We start from the raw sequence: 17,577 nt of genomic DNA on the forward strand, positions 1-17,577 counted from the left end.
AGAAAAAGAATAAAATATTTATTTTTATGAAATGTAATAAAAAATAAATAATTGGTTTAGTTTAAATAAAATTCGATTAAGAATGATTAAAAAATAAGTTTAAGAAATTTTAAAAGCTAGGATATATGTAATGGCTATTGTGGCATCACAGCGTGTAATAGTAAAATTTAACGTTATTTCAAGTTTGTGTGGTTTATTGGCTAATCATTTATAAACTTTGTAGTGCTTATTGTGATAAAGGTTGTTGCTGACTTTAAAATTAACCTTACCCTGCTGTCTAGGATATGTAGAATGATCATTATGGAACAATAAAATAAGTTTTTATTTAACCTCCTCAGGACCACAATTCAGGACCGGCGAAAGCAAAAATAAGTGACTTACGCACAGAACAGGGCGATTTTTTCAGGTAAGCCTAATTTCATTTAAAAATTCATATAAAATTATGACTACAATTAAATATGTTACGTAACTACCACTACGATTATAAAACATCAGTTCACTAGTATATAAGACATGTTAACTTGATTCAATCTTGAGGTACCTACTGATAGATGAAGGTTTGCATTATCTAATGGTCTTTCATCACATTGGTAAAATGTGGAGGCGATATTATCACGCCTACTTCGATGAATGGTCCACATTGAACAGTTGACTTGATATTTGTGACTGCGTCTTCGTCCTCCTAGCGCCGTTGCTTCTCAGTCTCATTTATACTCAACAGTATCCTGCACACTCGACTGCTAATAGGAACACAGGAATGACCACACACGCAACCATGAACTTAATCCAGCTCTCATGACTAAGATCCAGTGACCTTAATCCAGCTCTCCCTGTCTTTCACAAATACAGCAACTAATGGTATTCGTTCGTAATGAAATTCTGGTGGGGGAGTATTGTGGTAGCTACCACTACGATTATTAAGCATCAGTTGACTAGTATATAAGACATGCTAACTTGATTCAATCTTGAGGTACCTATTGATAGATGAAGGTTGGCATGATCTGAAGCTCTTTCCCCACAATGCGCTGATATTTACAGTTAATTATCATTTATTATATCTGTGTATAGTGTAATAAAATTTTCTCTTTTTTTAAAAAAAAACTGCAAATCTGAACTAAAACTGCAAACAACAAAGTTACACCTAATAAGCATACCATCTTTCTCCGACATAATCAAAATATAAACAAAAAATAGAACGTAGTAGTTCTCGTGCCTAATTCATTAATCCTCTCGAAAAAGCCGATCACGTGCAGTTGCTTATTACTTAAAGTTCACTGCATCAAATAACTATATTAATTATAAATACTCGGAACTAAAAGCGCTTATTGAGGTATAAACACTTACGACATCATCCGAAATTATAAACTGATTTTAACTACTATTTAGTATCGTTTTTAAATTGAAACAAAATGTTTCAAATTTAAATCATGTTCTAGTTAGTGATCATGGGCTGCTGGAGTCGCAAATGCTTGTATCATATATGATACCGTGGGCCTTGAAAGGAAAATCGCGTCATAACGCATATGTGATCATGGCGTGTTCAAACTACTCTTAAATCCACTTGAAAGATTATTTATAAGGTTATTTGTATGTATTATGTAAGTTTGAAAATAAACTTACATCAGATATTCTTGCGCCATCTTTTGTTCGTACAACTCTATCATTCTCCTTTTCACATAAATCAATTTTATTACCTAAAATCAAAACTATCGTTTCCTCCGAAGTTCCTTCCTAGAAAAAGAAATTATAAATGAATCACGTGTATATATTTATATATTGTAATTATTTTTATTTTATTGTGTATAGGTATAAATAAACACAATGCTTTTAATTCCTTATTGGAAAAAGCTTTGAGAATTTCTTGGATTCTGAAACCAATAGCGAAGAGAAAAAAACTAAGAAAGAAAAAATATATATTTTAAAAAAAAGAAAGAAAGAACTGATTTCAAAAAAAATAAATTACATGCCCTATACATAGCTTTCGACGCCTAGTGTTGTTTTGTTAGGTTTATTTTTCGTTCGGTGAGCTTATGTATGAAATAGAGCTATTGAGCTTGACAAAAAGTATGAATTTCCCATTTAAGTATGGTAGCTCACAATTTCTTACTTTAATGCTATTCATCCAATTTCTCATATTTTTGAACGATGTTTCGCATGTGACGTCATATACCAGAATGATGCCATCAGTTTTTCGAAAATATTGCTGCGTCATGCTTCGGAATCTGTTGTGAAGAAAAAGTTAAAAAAATTAAATTATGAAGGAAATATAAATTACTTCAATAGTTAATATAGTTGAGAATTCAATTTTAAAATAAAAATTAAATTTTAAAATAATAATTAAATTTTAAAATAATAATTAAATTTTAAAATAATAATTAATTTTAAAATAATAATTAAATTTTAAAATAATAATTAAATAATAATCTAAACGTTGCGAATTTAACCATACCTTTCTTGTCCGGCTGTATCCCATAGTTGGAGAGCTATTCTTTCACCTTCAAGCTCGAGAGTTTTTATTTGAAAATCAACCCCTAATAACATATAATATGCATTTATTTCTACAGAAGTTGAAAGTTATTTGTATTCACTAAAAATTAATTCCGTTTCATTTTTGCAGAAGGCCGAGAGTAATATTAAGTCAAGTATATATCATGCAAATCTATTTTTCAGAAAAACTTATATGAATAAAACCAACCGGCATCAACGTAACTTTATAAGAAAATATCTTGCACTTAACAGCAGGATTTAAAACCTATGGTGTGTCGTCTATGAGAACCAAATGTCGTCTAACATAATTTACGTCCACACTGTGATCAGTGTAGACGTACATATAAGAATCAACCACCGAGATGGTTATCACTGTACAGTTTGTGTGCCATTTTAGAGTTACACTTTACGGATGCTAAGTCAGTGTAAACTATAACCTTTCTAAAACCGTAAGAATGTAGAAAACGCATGACATATCCATCTATTATTATGTTTACTAGATGAATTGTGAACAGGCTCTATATTCTATTAAGTTTTACAACTGAAATTAGGATTTAAGTTTCTATATTCCAGTTCGTGAGATTTTTTCACGTTTCATGCATTTAATCGGATTCCAAAGCATAAAGAAAACTATAAATATTAGAAACAATCAATAGATAAATTGAATGAAATGCTAGTTTTGAGTGTTATCACCTATTTTGGATATTTAATTTAACATTGAAATACTTCTTCGTGTAAATACTAGGGGGCTCAGCCTAATATTTGCTGCCGCTCCTCAACTTCCGAAAATTTCTACGCAATCTTATACGGTTTGCTTTGAAAACCGTGCTCGTTTTACCCGCTACTAAGTTAAACCCCTTGAAAATGTGTTCTAGCATAAAATGTAAAGAATTTAAATTAACTATTAAAACCTTTAAAACTAATTCCTCTTTAAAAACCTTAAGTTTTTAGTCAGTAATAAATTATTGGGAAAAAATTTAAATAACTAACATGCAATAGAAAATTTTTCAGAGCATCACAATGTATATTTTAGCGTATATAATTCCATTTTCATTAGAACTTTTTAATACCACTCTATTTGTTTTAATCACATCAAATAACAATTTAGAGAATTTTAAAAAAAATCGCTTTCTACTTAGAATTATAATTCGCGATCGCAGCGAACTATAGGGGGCGTTGCTGTATGTGACGAATACCTGCGATTTCCACATGAACAGCTGTTCAGTTGCTCTGGAGAAGTCGTCGAATTAACACGTCTCTTTCAAGATGGAGCTGAAATTAAGAATGTCCGAAGTTCTTGCCTTTATTGGTAAAAGTAGTATCGATACACGTAATTTCAAAGAAGGAGAGAAAATCGTTGAGGCAGGCCATTTAGTAAGTGTGGCCATAAAAGAAAAAGTCGATAATCATGTTGTAATAATTGCGTATTGTTTACAGGGATCAGGAATAGGAAAAGAACCTCACACTATTGAAGTTAAACTACAGGTAAATCTTGAAGAAGAAGAGTTCCTGATAAACAATGTGATCTGTTCCTGTGTTGCTGGAATCAGTGGCTCTTGTAAACATGCTGTAGCAGTACTGTTATTCTGTTCTCAGTAAGTACTTTGTGGATTCTCTTTGATAATATTACCATTTAGAATAGATCAGTAATTCTGTTGCGTTGCTAATTCCGTTATTCTATATAAATTTCAACCTATCTCTATTAACAAGTCCGTTTATTACTATTAAGAAAAAATATAGTTGAATATATTGAAATTGCTATTTTTTTTAATGTTCTTTATATGATGATGTTCGTATAATGATGATGTTCTTTTATAATGTTCTTTATGATATAAATTCAAGAATCTCAATTTTTAAAATTCGCATCTAAACAAGGAAAGTTTTGACAGAAGATTTTTAAAAATTATTAAAATTTGTCATACAAAAATTTTCCTGCATCTGAATTGTATACAATTCCTTATTTGAGATGTGATGATATCTTTTTGAATAATAATAATTTATTTCTTTCCTGATATAATAAAGTATATATATAGTTTTATCAGTATAATCAGAATTTGAATTCCTACAAGAAATAAAAAGACTATTTATTAAATATTTTTTATTTATTAAATATATGTCATGAATCATTTTTTAGGTAGAAATTTTTTTTCTTTTCATAACTAAGATTTTATTAGCTTCAGTCTGAATAGATGAAAATGCATGTATCAAAATCATGCAAATAAATAATTGGAATAAATTTTATTTGTATGAAATATCATTTATTTCTAATTGGTATAGGTATAAAATAATACGCGATAGCATTCAAAAAATTAACAAACATTAATTTTTTCGATGTAAATAAATGTATGAATAAAATGTTATCTATTAGACTTGAAAACATAAACCGCTGTGGTAAATTTTTTTAATTTCTTGAACTTAAAATAAAGTATGTAATGATGAAACTTATCTCTAAAAATTTATAAAATGCTTCATATTACTGATTTCTAGATGTATTTCTAACAAAAATCACAAGATTACTTTAACTTAAATAAATATTTAATTAAAATTGAATATTGTAAATTTAATTTTAAAGAAATGAAATCAACATATAACTGGGTAATATGCTTTTTACATAGAGTAGAAAAAAAAGCAAATAACAATTTAAAAGATAAGATTGCCTTAAGTAAATTAAACCATCTTTTGTTAAAGTGCCTGACTTGTATTTTAAAGAAGCACCATTGTTAGCTAATAGTTTGAAAATTAATTCAATAATAAAAAAAATCACTCATATAATTTAATATTATGTATTATATTTATATTAATAATTTAACTTGTATTAATAATTTAACTTTAATAATTCAATTTCACATTTACTAATTCAATATTAAATGTGAAATTGAATTAATACCGGAAAAAAAACACTTATTAAACAAAATATCAAAGAATTTTAAACCGACTTAATTCATTTCGATTGAATTTGTTTAAACTAAATAGTTTTATGAATGAATTTCATTTAGAATTTTGATATGAAATTTATAGTTATTCACTGCCATTAAAATTATGAATGAAAAAGAAAACAGTTAAAAACTAAAGTTTTGACAAATGTCAGAAATTTTAAACTTATTTTCTGAGCTTATTTAGAATCCAATTATGAGCCTGTTCAAATTATCCAATTCCTGAGTTGTTTAATCCAATGTATCTTCTCCATCTGGTATTTACAGTTTTATGAAATAATTTTTCTGGTTATTTTAAGGTTATTTTTGAAAATTAGAGATAGTTATATTATTCTCAAAACTTAAGTAAAGCAAATTATGTTTATATGCTTTAAAAAGAATAAAAAAAATTATAAAAACCCTGGTTTTGAGTATTTACCCAAGGCAGGAGTAAATATCCTACAGGCTGGTTATGCTACAGTAAATATCCTACAGAATTTACCTGACCCCCATCGATATGCCCTCTACTTATGTGTGTCGGTAAACTTATTGTCCTGGTAATTTTAATGTTTGAGATTTTTATTTAAGTTTAAGCCTCATTTCACCTTTTGTAAGAGTTTTCTTTAATTTAGAAGTTCTAACATAATGTGGGCCTAAAACAAATTTAAGAAAATTAATATTGAAGCATAAATCAATTATTGGCTACATTTGTCTAAGATATTACTGATTGTTGTTTCTTGGTTAGCATCGTAGCACACGCTTATGGGCCTTCAATGAAAGCTTCAGACTAAACGTGTTTTTTGTATCGTTAAAAGTTAATCTGAAAGATCGTGATTTATTTCAAACATCACAAGTATATGTGTATAATAATTTTGGATGGCATGTTTTTACAAGCTTGGTTTAAAAAGAAGTTGGAAGTAGGAACCCCAAAAAAGTCTTGTGATGAATTTTTGAGCCCTAGGCGCCATCTGTGCTCAGCTTTACAAGGTAAACCGGCCATATGGAACTGAAAACTAAACAGTTTTAAAAGAAAGCAATGTGGAAATTTTTTTTTCGAAAATTAAATGCAAAAAATATTATGGAAGTGAAGGTGAACCGCAAAGGGTCGCACTTTGTTTTTGGACAACAGCAATTTTCTAAAAACAAAGTGTGACCCTTTATTAAGAGTGCGCTAATTGAGAGTGAGTAGGAATAATTTATTTGATAATAATTGAATATGAATATAAAGTGTTAGTTTAATTTAAATGTTTTATACAAATGCAGATGTATTTTCTTATATGTATGTATATATTCAAAGGTATGTGTGAAAACTTGAAATAGGCAAATAGTTTTTTAAACACAGAAAGTGTGCCTCCCGCATTCCATGCCTATACTTTAAAGGGGATGAAATCACAATGGATTCTTTTATAACTGAGGAGAGGGTGAAGACATGGGGCCGGTCTTCTCTCATGATAACTTATTCGAGCCTTGAGGGTCATATGTCCAGTTGTTCTGACAGAAATTTATATGTCATCATTTGAATTTATTTTTGTCAAGTTATTTTTTCTCATATGTACTTTTTGCTTTTCAAGTTCATTTTTCTCATATAACGAGCGTTCTTATGCCTTAGGAATAATGTTCTGAAATTGGATGTCTTGTCCTCCACTGACCTAAAATGCAGCTGGAAATTCAAAAAGCCAAGAACTATGCTTAAGTTTAAAGCAGTGCCAGTGACAGATTTATGCTGCGTAAATGTAGTTAGAGAAATGAAAGATGATTTGACGGAAGAAGAAATCGAAAAAAAGAGACGGCGTATTGTTGATCTTCTGCCCGATTCTGCGTTTGGAAAGCTCTATTTACGGAAACGGCAAACTGTGGACCCTACCGTTTCAGTTTCAAATACGTAGGTTTTTTCTTCTTTAAGTTAAACTTTATGTGATATTTGAAAAATCTGCATATCTTGTTGGTTATCTCTTAATTCATTTGGTTTTAAGTACATTCATTACAATCACTTATGTATCTAGAGGGTTTTTTTTAAAAATCAAATGAGATTTGTAGATCTAACTCAGTGGCTTATAGATTAGTCTTTACTATCTCTGTTTTCAATAATCAAACTCTGCCATGTTATTTTGTTTGTTAAAAGACAAATTTATCTTGCATATCTTGTTAAGGAACTTAGTAAAAAAAATAACGAGCAAAAGTTTCATACTTTGAATTTCAAACATAAATTTATAGAATCTGTTTTCTGAAGAGAGAAATTGGTTAGCATCAGCTGTTGTTCCCCTACCTTTCAAGTTTTTGAAAAGCAAAGAAATAAGTGTTGGTTTATCCTTTTGTTATATTCTTTTATTTAAAAGTTACTTGTGGAGTTACAATGTGCTTATAGTGAAGCAAATTGCGATGGAAGGTATAAGTTAAGAAGAAAAGTTTGTTTTTTTTTTCTATGACACTGAAAAGTCTGAGAAATATTTTTTCTTTGTTTATCTTACATATGCAGTTTTCTAATAAATGTTTGCTAAAATAATGTTGTTATGATTTTTCTGAGACATTAATATTTTTATATTTTATTTTATTCAAGTTCTTTTTGTAAAGTATTTTTTCTCCAAGAAAATAATTTGAAAACTTGTAGCTGTGTTCATTCTTTAATAACTGTGTAATTTTTATTTCAGCTCTCAGCCATCTAGTTCGAAAGCAGTGACACCTTTAGAGGAATTGCTAGACTCCATATACAGAAACAATAAAATCAATGTCGCTTTCGATGTTCCTGGAAGCTGCGCTAAAGGGTATGTTATATATTAATATATATTAATTTTCATCGGTACACAATTTGTTATATAAAAAAAAAGTCGTTAGTTACTATTTTTATTAAAGAACTGGTGTTGATGGATAAATTCCAGAGGACATTATATGTTAAAATGATCCATGAAATTAAAAAATAAATTAGAACCATGTTTTAANAAAAAAATTCTCACAAAATTATCTTCATCGAAGCCGATGCTTTACATCCGGCGTTCAGTACTATTTCATATTGTTTTACAACACATGGTTTTAGTCCTCTGGTGGGAAAGACTTTAAAACAAAACTTACAACAGTTACTTTTCTCAACAACTGAAATTTAGAATAGTGTGATTAAGAAAAATATGCGAACTGTTTTCAATTTCAAATTAATATTGAAATGCACAGGTTTAGAGTTTTCTACAGTGAAAAACTTTCGGAACTTCAGTGTTCAAAAAAGTACACAAAAGCTAAACGTTAAGAACGTATTCAATGAGCGATCAAAGCGAAGATTGCCAGTCACTTTTATTTTATTTTATAACCGGCTCTGAACAGTAGACTCAATTCTGAGTTTACGACTATCAATATTAAACTCCATAGCATTGTAATTTTGAACCCAATCTAGAAGACAAAGTAACACCTGTATCAAGCATTGGGACAAACTGGTTTTAGTGGAGGATTCCTTGCAGTAGCCGTCGCTAAGATTCGAACCTGGGTAACCTTATTATCAGGAAAAAGCTCCATTTTCTGTGCCACCGTTTGTAACGCTGCATTAATTAAAAAAATTGCTACTTTTTCTTCTCAATTTTTTTCTGATTCTTTCAAAAGATTATTTTTATACAATTTTACGACCAAATTATCTAAATACTGTATAGCACAGTTGGGGTCACTCTTTGAACCAATAAGATTTGTACTAGTTTGTGAAAATCCATCCATCCGTACAAAAGTCATTCACGGTGGGTTTTTTTCCGCTATGTAAGCTCCAATTTCGATCCTTATTTGATAAAAATTAGACAAATTAATTCGATTAATCAGTTCAGTTCTAATCAATTGTGGAACTTGGAACATTTGATGTTAAAAAAATTCCCTCAAAAATCACAGCTCTAGTATTTTTTCGAAAAAAGATTGTTAAGTAAATAAAAATATTGATTAATAACTTACGTCTATTGATGTTTTCATTGTTGGCAGAATCTTTTTTAATACTGGAGGAGATGTTCTTGGAGAAGTTCGTCGTCTAGATGTACTTAGGCTTTTACCCCTAAAATAAAATAGTAGTAAGTTTTAAATATCCAATTGATGTTTTTTTATGAATAAAAAATTAAGCGAAAACCACATCAATTTCAGATTTTCTTTAAATTTGTTTATTTACTGAATTGCTGCTACGTAAAGAGTTGCGAAAAGACCGTTTGTTTGGGTTGCTTACACTTAAAAGTATCAAAATAGTTTTTTTAAAGTTTATTAAATTTGCAAAAGGTATAAAATTGTAAATTATATTATAAACCCAACGAATTAAACATGTTTAATACTATAAAAAACATGTTCTATCTCTTTTCAATACTTCTTTTGATAGCTACCAAGATCTTTCATGCCTTCGCTGTAGAGATACAGAAGGTTTTCTTGATAATTATTAAATTAACAGAAAACATCAAATTATAAACATCATGGTTTTCACAAATATTGCTGACAAATAAACTTAGGAATTTTGTTCAATACTTTATTAATTGAAACTTTATAGTTGATGCTTGATTAAGAATAACTCAGAAAACATTGGTTTGTGTATAGAAAATAAAGGAATATAAATACATCTAAAAAAATAAAATGTAATACGTACAGCAAACACTAACCTCGGAGCATTTGAGTTTCTGTCATACTTTGAATCCCCTTTCTTGCTCGATGGTATGTTTAGATTATTTTGGATGTCAGTGTCACTGGTAACCTCTTCCACGTATGCTTTTATACCAAATGTGTTCAATGATTTTATCTGTTTTTCGACGTAAGGGCTGTAAACAATAAATAAAGAGTCGGAATCATTCAAACTTAATTTGCAGCTTCTTATAAGAGAATTGGTTGCTAAAACCATTTAATTTCGCTCGTGATATATTTTTTAATTTTATTACCAGCGTTGAACAACCGACACAACTTAGGATTTACTGCTACTAATATTCAACTCCGTGGCCATGTAACTTTGAACCCAATTCAGAAGACAGAAGAACTCCTGGATCACGTATTTCATATTTTACTTTATAACCGTTTTTGAACAGCCGACCCAATTTTTGGGGTTTGCGACAACTAATGTTCAACTCCGTAGCCTTGTAATTTTGAACCCAATACAGCAGACAAGGGAACTCCTGGATCAAGTATTGGGAGAAATTTGCCTTCGTGGAGGACTTCTTGATGGAACTAACCGCATTTGCGTTACATGGTGAGGAAAACCATGAAAACTGCCCATGGTTAGCCTGACGGCAAGGGGAGTCTTACCCATGATCCGTCTACCACTGAGTATATTTCAAGTCAGCACTGTGATCGGTGCAAGCCGGATGCAGAATTCGTATCGACCAGCCATCGCTGGGATTCGAACCTGGTTAACCTTTTTGAAAGATGAATGCTCTATTCCTTGAGCCATCAAGGCTCTTGCTTGTGATATTTATGATATAATATGGGCCGTGGTATCCCAGTGGTCACAGGATCGGGCTTCGGTTCGAAGGGGCCGGGGTTCAATCGTCGACTCCACTAAAGATCCACCACATACGTGCGATATACATGCTCGTAAAATCTGTGGAATCGAAAGTCCTGTGGTCAATTGCTGAGCAGTATCAGATCTATGTCTTCTTCAGATCTATGTCTAAATTGAAGAAATGGTCTCAGGAACGAATGGTACTGTCATCTATCCATGAGGATTTGAGCTAAGACGTACTTTCACCATTGCGGTGCTCTCTTTTCAAACGATAGACGAGCCTTCATGGGTTAATTTCAAAAAGGTCAATGACTGGTGAGCTTGGCTTGTCCAAGTGTTATTAGAAACAACAACATGATATCATATACAATGATATCAAAAACTTAAATGTTCATTGACGATGGTGTTTAAAATATTTCTTTTCTGGAAGCTTTTAACTTCAGATAAAAAAAAAATTCAAGCAGAATTTCGCGAAATATATTATTGGACGTTTCAATTATAACTATAGTAGGTGGTGATCTTTTTCGTTATGGGGTTCACATATTTATTTTCCTCTGTATTCCATTTATTTATGCTAAATCAATTGTTCAGTCAATTTAACAAACAACTAACGTGATTTCAGGCTACATTATTAGCGAAGAAGAGAACAATAAAGCTACGAAAAAAACGCTATTTAACATTGGTTTTACATTACCTATGAAAATAGCTTATTTAGAACAACTTACTTCATACATTAATTAAAATTGATTAAAATAGTTTTTTATCAAAAGAAATTGATGAAAATAGTTTTTAATTAATTTAAGATAAATTTTTTGATCACGTGGATTTATTTTTAAAATTACCAGATTTTAATAGCTCATAATCATTACTTATAATTAATAGTAATTTTCTCACTGTAAGAAACAATACTTTTTTTTAACACTTAGTAATAACTTTTTTAATGAATACATTTAGAAAATAAGCTTGTCTTTTTAAATCTTTTTTAGTTAAATCTAATAATTTTCCTAAGTTTTACATGTACCAAAATTGCCAACTGCCAAGTAAAAAATTAAAGATCTACTTTTCGAATCAAATTATCTTTTTTCTGTTTAGAGTATTATCGTAAATTTTTACTTAATTGTTTACTTAAGATACCGTAATATCTGAATTTTTAAAAACTAGTCATGATTTTTAAATGTTTTTATTTCATTTTAAATAAATTTTTTAAGTCTCAAGTAATCAAAAATAGCTTTGATCAAGTCTGCTTTATATAATTCGTGCTTTCTGAGACTATTTATGATTATTTTCTTGCAGAAATCGCTAAAAACATTTAAACAGCAAAGTAGATTTAAAAATTATCCAATGAAAGTATTTTTCTAAAACAATGCAGCTTAATCTGAAATACTTTTTTTTTAATTTTCATAAAAGCTAAAATAGTTTTTACGGTTGAAGCACATTAAAAATGTCATAAAACCTATACATAAACTCAAATTCCCTTAATTAATTTTTTTTTACAGTAAAATGTATATAACGCTGGTAAATGTATCATATTATGTTGATTATTCAAACATAAAAGCAAAATTAATACCAGAAAGACTGAAACTTAGTATGACCTATATTGCCCAAAAGCAGTCAAAATGACTGGATTGTGAAAAAATAAGTTGTGTATAAAGAAATTTGTTTAAAATCAATTTTTAATATTTTTCACATTATTTACAGTTATATAACAAGTTATTAGTAAATATTAATAATAAAAAAAATATATATCGTAAAGAAAGTCACAAAATTCTAAAAAATTGTGTTATTATATACATCATTGTGTTTTTAATTGAAATTAAAAAGCAGTCAATATGACTTTCTTGGGCTATCTAGTGTTAAGAAAAAGCAAAATACTGCTTGCGTTTGTACAAAACTTATAACTTCATTGAATTATTTTGAAATATCTAAAACGTTCTTTGAAACAATAAAATCATGTCATTATTAAGAATAATAATTATAATTAACTGAACCTTGTCGCATCATCGCTTGAATCTTGTTCCAAAGGATGAGATAAAGCATCACTTCTTCCTCTCTTCCTAGTCGTTTCCGTTTCAGACTTCTCTGTTAGATTCAAATCCTTAAGACCTAGACGCAGAATTTTTATTAAACATATTTCTCATTATTTTTAATTGATTTAGGTTAAAACAAGTGAAAATATTATATTTAGCATTTTAATAATTTATGGTTACGAAATAGATTACTAAACAGCGGTTTCTTTTTCTGCATTTAAGAAAAAATCTTTCCAACACAGTTCACTTCCAAACAATAATTTTTTCAAATTTATACTTATTAGTAATTATTTAAATCTAAGGGAAACAGTTATTCATCAATGAAATTTCTTAAATTTATAAAATCGATTATTGATAAATTTTTGAATATGAATTTTTAAAAAAAATTCAAACTATTTTTTATTTTATATTTTGGTACAAATGTAACAAATATAACAAAGATAAATGTACAAATCTAATTTCAAAAGCTTTCAAACACAGTTCACTTCCAAACAATAATTTTTCAAATTTATACTTATTAGTAATTATTTAAATCTAAGGGAAACAGTTATTCATCATTGAAATTTCTTAAATTTAAAATATCGATTATTGATAAATTTTTGAATATGAATTTTAAAAAAAAATTCAAACTACTTTTTTGGCTTTTACATTTCGGTACAGGTGTAACAAATATAATAAAGATAAATGTACTAATATAATTCTATAATCTAACAGGTATCTTAAAGTAACCATTAAACTGTTTTTAATAGTTAAAAAACATCAAAAATACATTTTTACTTGTAATTAGAATGTCAGAAAAGAATCTGTAAAAAGGACTCCAGAGTCACATTTACGTCAAATGGTTAATAGAGATTATTAAATAATATTTATTAATTGCACGATTAAACAAAAATCAGGTGTTCGATTTACTAATAATTAATGTGAGTGCTAAAATTTACAACTCTTTTTAAAAATTGAACAGAGATAAAGATTTAAATAGAATTTTTAGTGCTAATAATCAAAAATCGTTATAATTAAATTGGCATTTAACTTACCTACGTTTAAATCTTTCTCTACATTTGAAAACGGTGCGCTACTTCTTTCTGGTGATGCTTTAGTTTCATGTTTGGAACGAGCTCTCTGAAAATAAATAAAGTACTATGTCTACACTAGTTTTCCCACCGAATTTCGAATCACTGCTCAAATCCTCAATTAAAAAAACAAAATATTTAACATATAGTATTTTATAAAATAATTCTATAAAATTACATAGCTCAATATTATTAGTCAATTTAAAAAAATTTATATTTTAGAAAAGAAGTTTGGGTGTTGAAGAGAAAAATTCTGGTAGCATAGCTATTATAAGCGCATATCCAAGGAGTTTATCCAAACTTAAATAGTGATTATTTTGGTATATTTATTTGGTGTATTTATTTAACAATTATTTTAATTTCATTTCACGAGAGAATGGATCTGTAGTGTTTTATTAAAGAAAAAAACATGCGCAGATGCACACAACTTAATTTTTTAAAATAATATTTACTGTTTATAGGTTTACGAAAGGTAACTATATCATAAATCATCCAATAACGATGTAATGTCACGTAATTACTGAATAATATAACACAGGAACAACACTCTTAACTTTAAGTCTTTAATTTTGAATAGTCAAAACTACTGACGTAAAAATTACAGAAAAAAATATTAAAAAGATTACTGGTAATTACTGTTAATAAAGATTTCTGGTAAATACTGTTAAATAAATAACTTCAAAATACCTATGTAAATACTTTTATTAATTTTATACTAATGACAGCCATCGATATCTGGATCCTTTTTGCTTATTAATAATCATATCATGTGATTTTTTTCTCTGTCCAATGAGCATGCGAAAAACTGTAAGAAAACATTATTTTTCAATGATTTATAAAAACATTTTTTAAAAGTAAAAATTGGAAAACAACGTATATCCTTTCAACAAATAATAATATCTTATAAAAAGCAAATAAAACTTGGACTAAAACGTAATATAAGTTAACGTTCATACAGGCATTCGCCGAATTTGAGCAGTAAGTTTATTAAGTTTACCTTTGGACTCGGCGAGGCAGAACTTGCAATGAGCTGTTGAACAGTTTGAGCTGTAGTTTGAACGAGTTCATCTTTTTCATCTTGCAGCTGTTTGTTGACTTCCCTAATAAGACGAAAAATAATTGCTTTAAAATAATTATGAATACTCTTGGATAGTTTTAAAAATGGGACATAATGTTAAGGATGAAAAAGAGTTGTCTTGTAAAATATACATAAAAACACTTAAAAATAAACTAGATAAATAAATTAGATTGCTTGTACTGTTTGGCTTTGAGGAGAATTCCTGTAGAATATAAGTTTGGGATTATCTGTTGCTATGGTAACAAGAGAAAGTACATTTCTAATGGGGATGCATTGGAGGATTGACCACAAGGCAAGGCTTCTCACGGCTACCTGCACAAAGATCAAGACAAAATTATTCACCCCATATTCCTAGCCGAAGTGACTTCTTATCCTCGGAACCATAGTACACGTGACCATGGCGTTTCTTTATATATTTCCGCCTCTTAATTCTTTGTGTTGATTTATTTCGTAAATCACTTCTTATTTGCCATGCATTGGTATTTTATTTCGTTAATGTTTAACAAATTAGTATACGAGTTGCTATTGTTTTTTTTTCTTCTAAATATATGCTGTAGCATGTGTACGGTTGACTTAAAATTGATCTGATAATTTCAATCATTTATCCTTTCATATCCACTGTGAAGGAATTCTTTCAGCAACTTTGAAATTTAATTTAAATTAAAACAATGTTTTAAAATGATAAATTTAGAACAAGGTGAAAAACGGATTATATTCATTTCCCCAAATATGACGGTTGAATCACCATCTGTTGCATTTTGAGGTTTTGACAAATCAATGACGTGGAAAATCGTCTCTCTCCGTGAGTTATTACACTTTGAAGATAGGCCATGCTGGGGAAGAACTGTTCTTGTTCATGCGTAGACAAGGCGAACATAATAAAGAAGAATTTATTAAAGAAGTATTGATTGGACAGGAATTTCGAAGAAAAAAAAAACAGTTCTTCTCCAATTCAATTTTTTAATTTTATTTTCTCTCAGCATCAAAAATTGTTTGCTTTGTTTTGTTTTGAAATTTGTGGGAGATGAAAATGAATGCTTGTGATATTCACGTGTAATTTTATTTTTATGATTTTAATCACAAGATAGTTGCTAAACTTAACTATCTCAAACCATTAAATTCGTTTTTTTTCTCTTTTTTTTAAAGAACATTTATGGACATTAACCGTTTGTCTCTCTTTTACTAAAACCTACACTCGCTGCGATGTAATATAAGCCCACTATAGGTTTTAATCAGAGATTTTACTGTTTGTGATTTTAAAACGTTGATTTCAATGAAATTTAATTTATTCACAAAAGAATTTCCTACATTTTACTAGATTTACTTTGATGACTTAAAGAACAATGGAATTGTTGATAACTCAAAATTACATGAATAAAGCACAAATAAAAGTAGACTTATTATAGATTTGGTCTTATAAATAGGGAGATTCTAACACGAAATGACAGTAAAAAAGTAACGAAACAAACACGTTACAATACGAAATGTAATGTTGTATAAGAAAGTGCTTTAAAATGTAGGGGATACGGAACAATCTTAAACTAGATAATAAAGGAAGGAAGATCTTGTAAAGCTTGTTCCTCTTCCTCTATTAGTTAAACTACTTTTTTTCTTATTGCAACGTGTTTGTCTCCTTATTCTTCTACCCCCACTCTTATTTTGGGTACAGGCACTGAGGAAGGTTCGAGTTTATAAAACTGAAATTATAAATATATCTATCTCTGTACCTTTATTTGTGCTTTATTTGCATTGTTTCTGCTTAATTTATGCGTTTCACAGAGTATACCCTATCCCGATTCGAATAGGAATTATTGTACTTCGATGCAAGTGACAGGTAGTAACGATGAATATCTAAAAACATTAAAAGATGTTTTTGAAATGATTAAATAAAACTATAAATGGAACATTGTGATTACATTCATTAATCACCGCAAACAATACTTTTTCATTCTTATAAATGGATTGTTGATTAATTGATTTTAATGTGACACAAATCATGTGTTTTCTTCTTATTTTTTTAATGAATTTGAAAAATAACGTAGAAAGAAATTTATAGAGGAAAAATAACAAACTGGAAAGAACTTCCAGCAGTTACCGTATCATAAACAAATTGCAATATCTATGTTTACAAGAGATGCTACAAAAAGGATATCTGCTTTTTTAAACTTTCATTTGCGTTTTACATGTTATTTCTGCTTAATTATATCCCAGCTTAAAGGTAACCCTGTTTTATTCGCAATTTCCCCATTCTTTTAATTATTTCAAACTTAGAAACAGGAATTGTTTGACTTATTGGAATTTTTAGTTTCCACTTACTTGAGATGATTTAATTCTGAAACCAAATTTTCTCGCTCTATGGCAATTCCTTCAGATACTCTTATAGCCGCTCTATTAAAAGATAGAAGCATATATATCACCATCAATATATAAAACGACGGCATTCTATTGAATGATTATTAATTGCATTTGTATACAATGTCTGACATATTTCGGCGAAATAAGAAAACTGAGAATAATTATATTACTTTTCCTAGTNATAAACAAGTAACAATATCTATGTTTACAAGAAATGTTA

The 17,577-nt window shown here is 28.9% G+C and overlaps 2 protein-coding genes across 2 annotated transcripts in view; one reads left to right on the forward strand and one right to left on the reverse strand.

Annotated features, from left to right (window-relative positions):
- Nucleotides 1–1,620: 1,620 nt before the first annotated feature.
- The window catches only part of LOC107449220 (EF-hand calcium-binding domain-containing protein 4B), a gene marked incomplete at its 3' end in the record, with an annotated part of 43,103 nt that continues 27,146 nt past the window's right edge, over nucleotides 1,621–17,577 (reverse strand). The window contains 8 exon segments of the mRNA XM_043049473.2: nucleotides 1,621–1,731; nucleotides 2,108–2,222; nucleotides 2,450–2,571; nucleotides 9,315–9,411; nucleotides 9,998–10,153; nucleotides 12,816–12,930; nucleotides 13,889–13,973; nucleotides 14,922–15,024. Of these exon segments, the coding sequence (XP_042905407.2) occupies nucleotides 1,621–1,731; nucleotides 2,108–2,222; nucleotides 2,450–2,571; nucleotides 9,315–9,411; nucleotides 9,998–10,153; nucleotides 12,816–12,930; nucleotides 13,889–13,973; nucleotides 14,922–15,024 (904 nt within the window).
- LOC107449221 (uncharacterized) lies at nucleotides 3,667–7,901 on the forward strand. Its single transcript, XM_043049470.2, has 2 exons — nucleotides 3,667–4,082; nucleotides 7,009–7,901. The coding sequence occupies exons 1-2, from the start codon at nucleotides 3,754–3,756 to the stop codon at nucleotides 7,283–7,285; spliced, it is 606 nt and encodes a 201-aa protein (XP_042905404.2). The 5' UTR covers nucleotides 3,667–3,753; the 3' UTR covers nucleotides 7,286–7,901.

The sequence above is a fragment of the Parasteatoda tepidariorum genome, chromosome 4 (assembly GCF_043381705.1).
Source record: "Parasteatoda tepidariorum isolate YZ-2023 chromosome 4, CAS_Ptep_4.0, whole genome shotgun sequence".
Taxonomy (NCBI): Eukaryota; Metazoa; Arthropoda; class Arachnida; order Araneae; family Theridiidae; genus Parasteatoda; species Parasteatoda tepidariorum.

What these genes read in the sequence shown, in the direction of transcription:
- LOC107449221 (XM_043049470.2), top strand. Translation starts at nt 3,754, where the DNA reads ATGGAGCTGAAATTAAGAATGTCCGAAGTTCTTGCCTTTATTGGTAAA. An exon ending in GTACTGTTATTCTGTTCTCA is followed by an intron (nt 4,083 to 7,008) that starts GTAAGTACTTTG and finishes CTTATGCCTTAG; the next exon opens with GAATAATGTTCTGAAATTGG.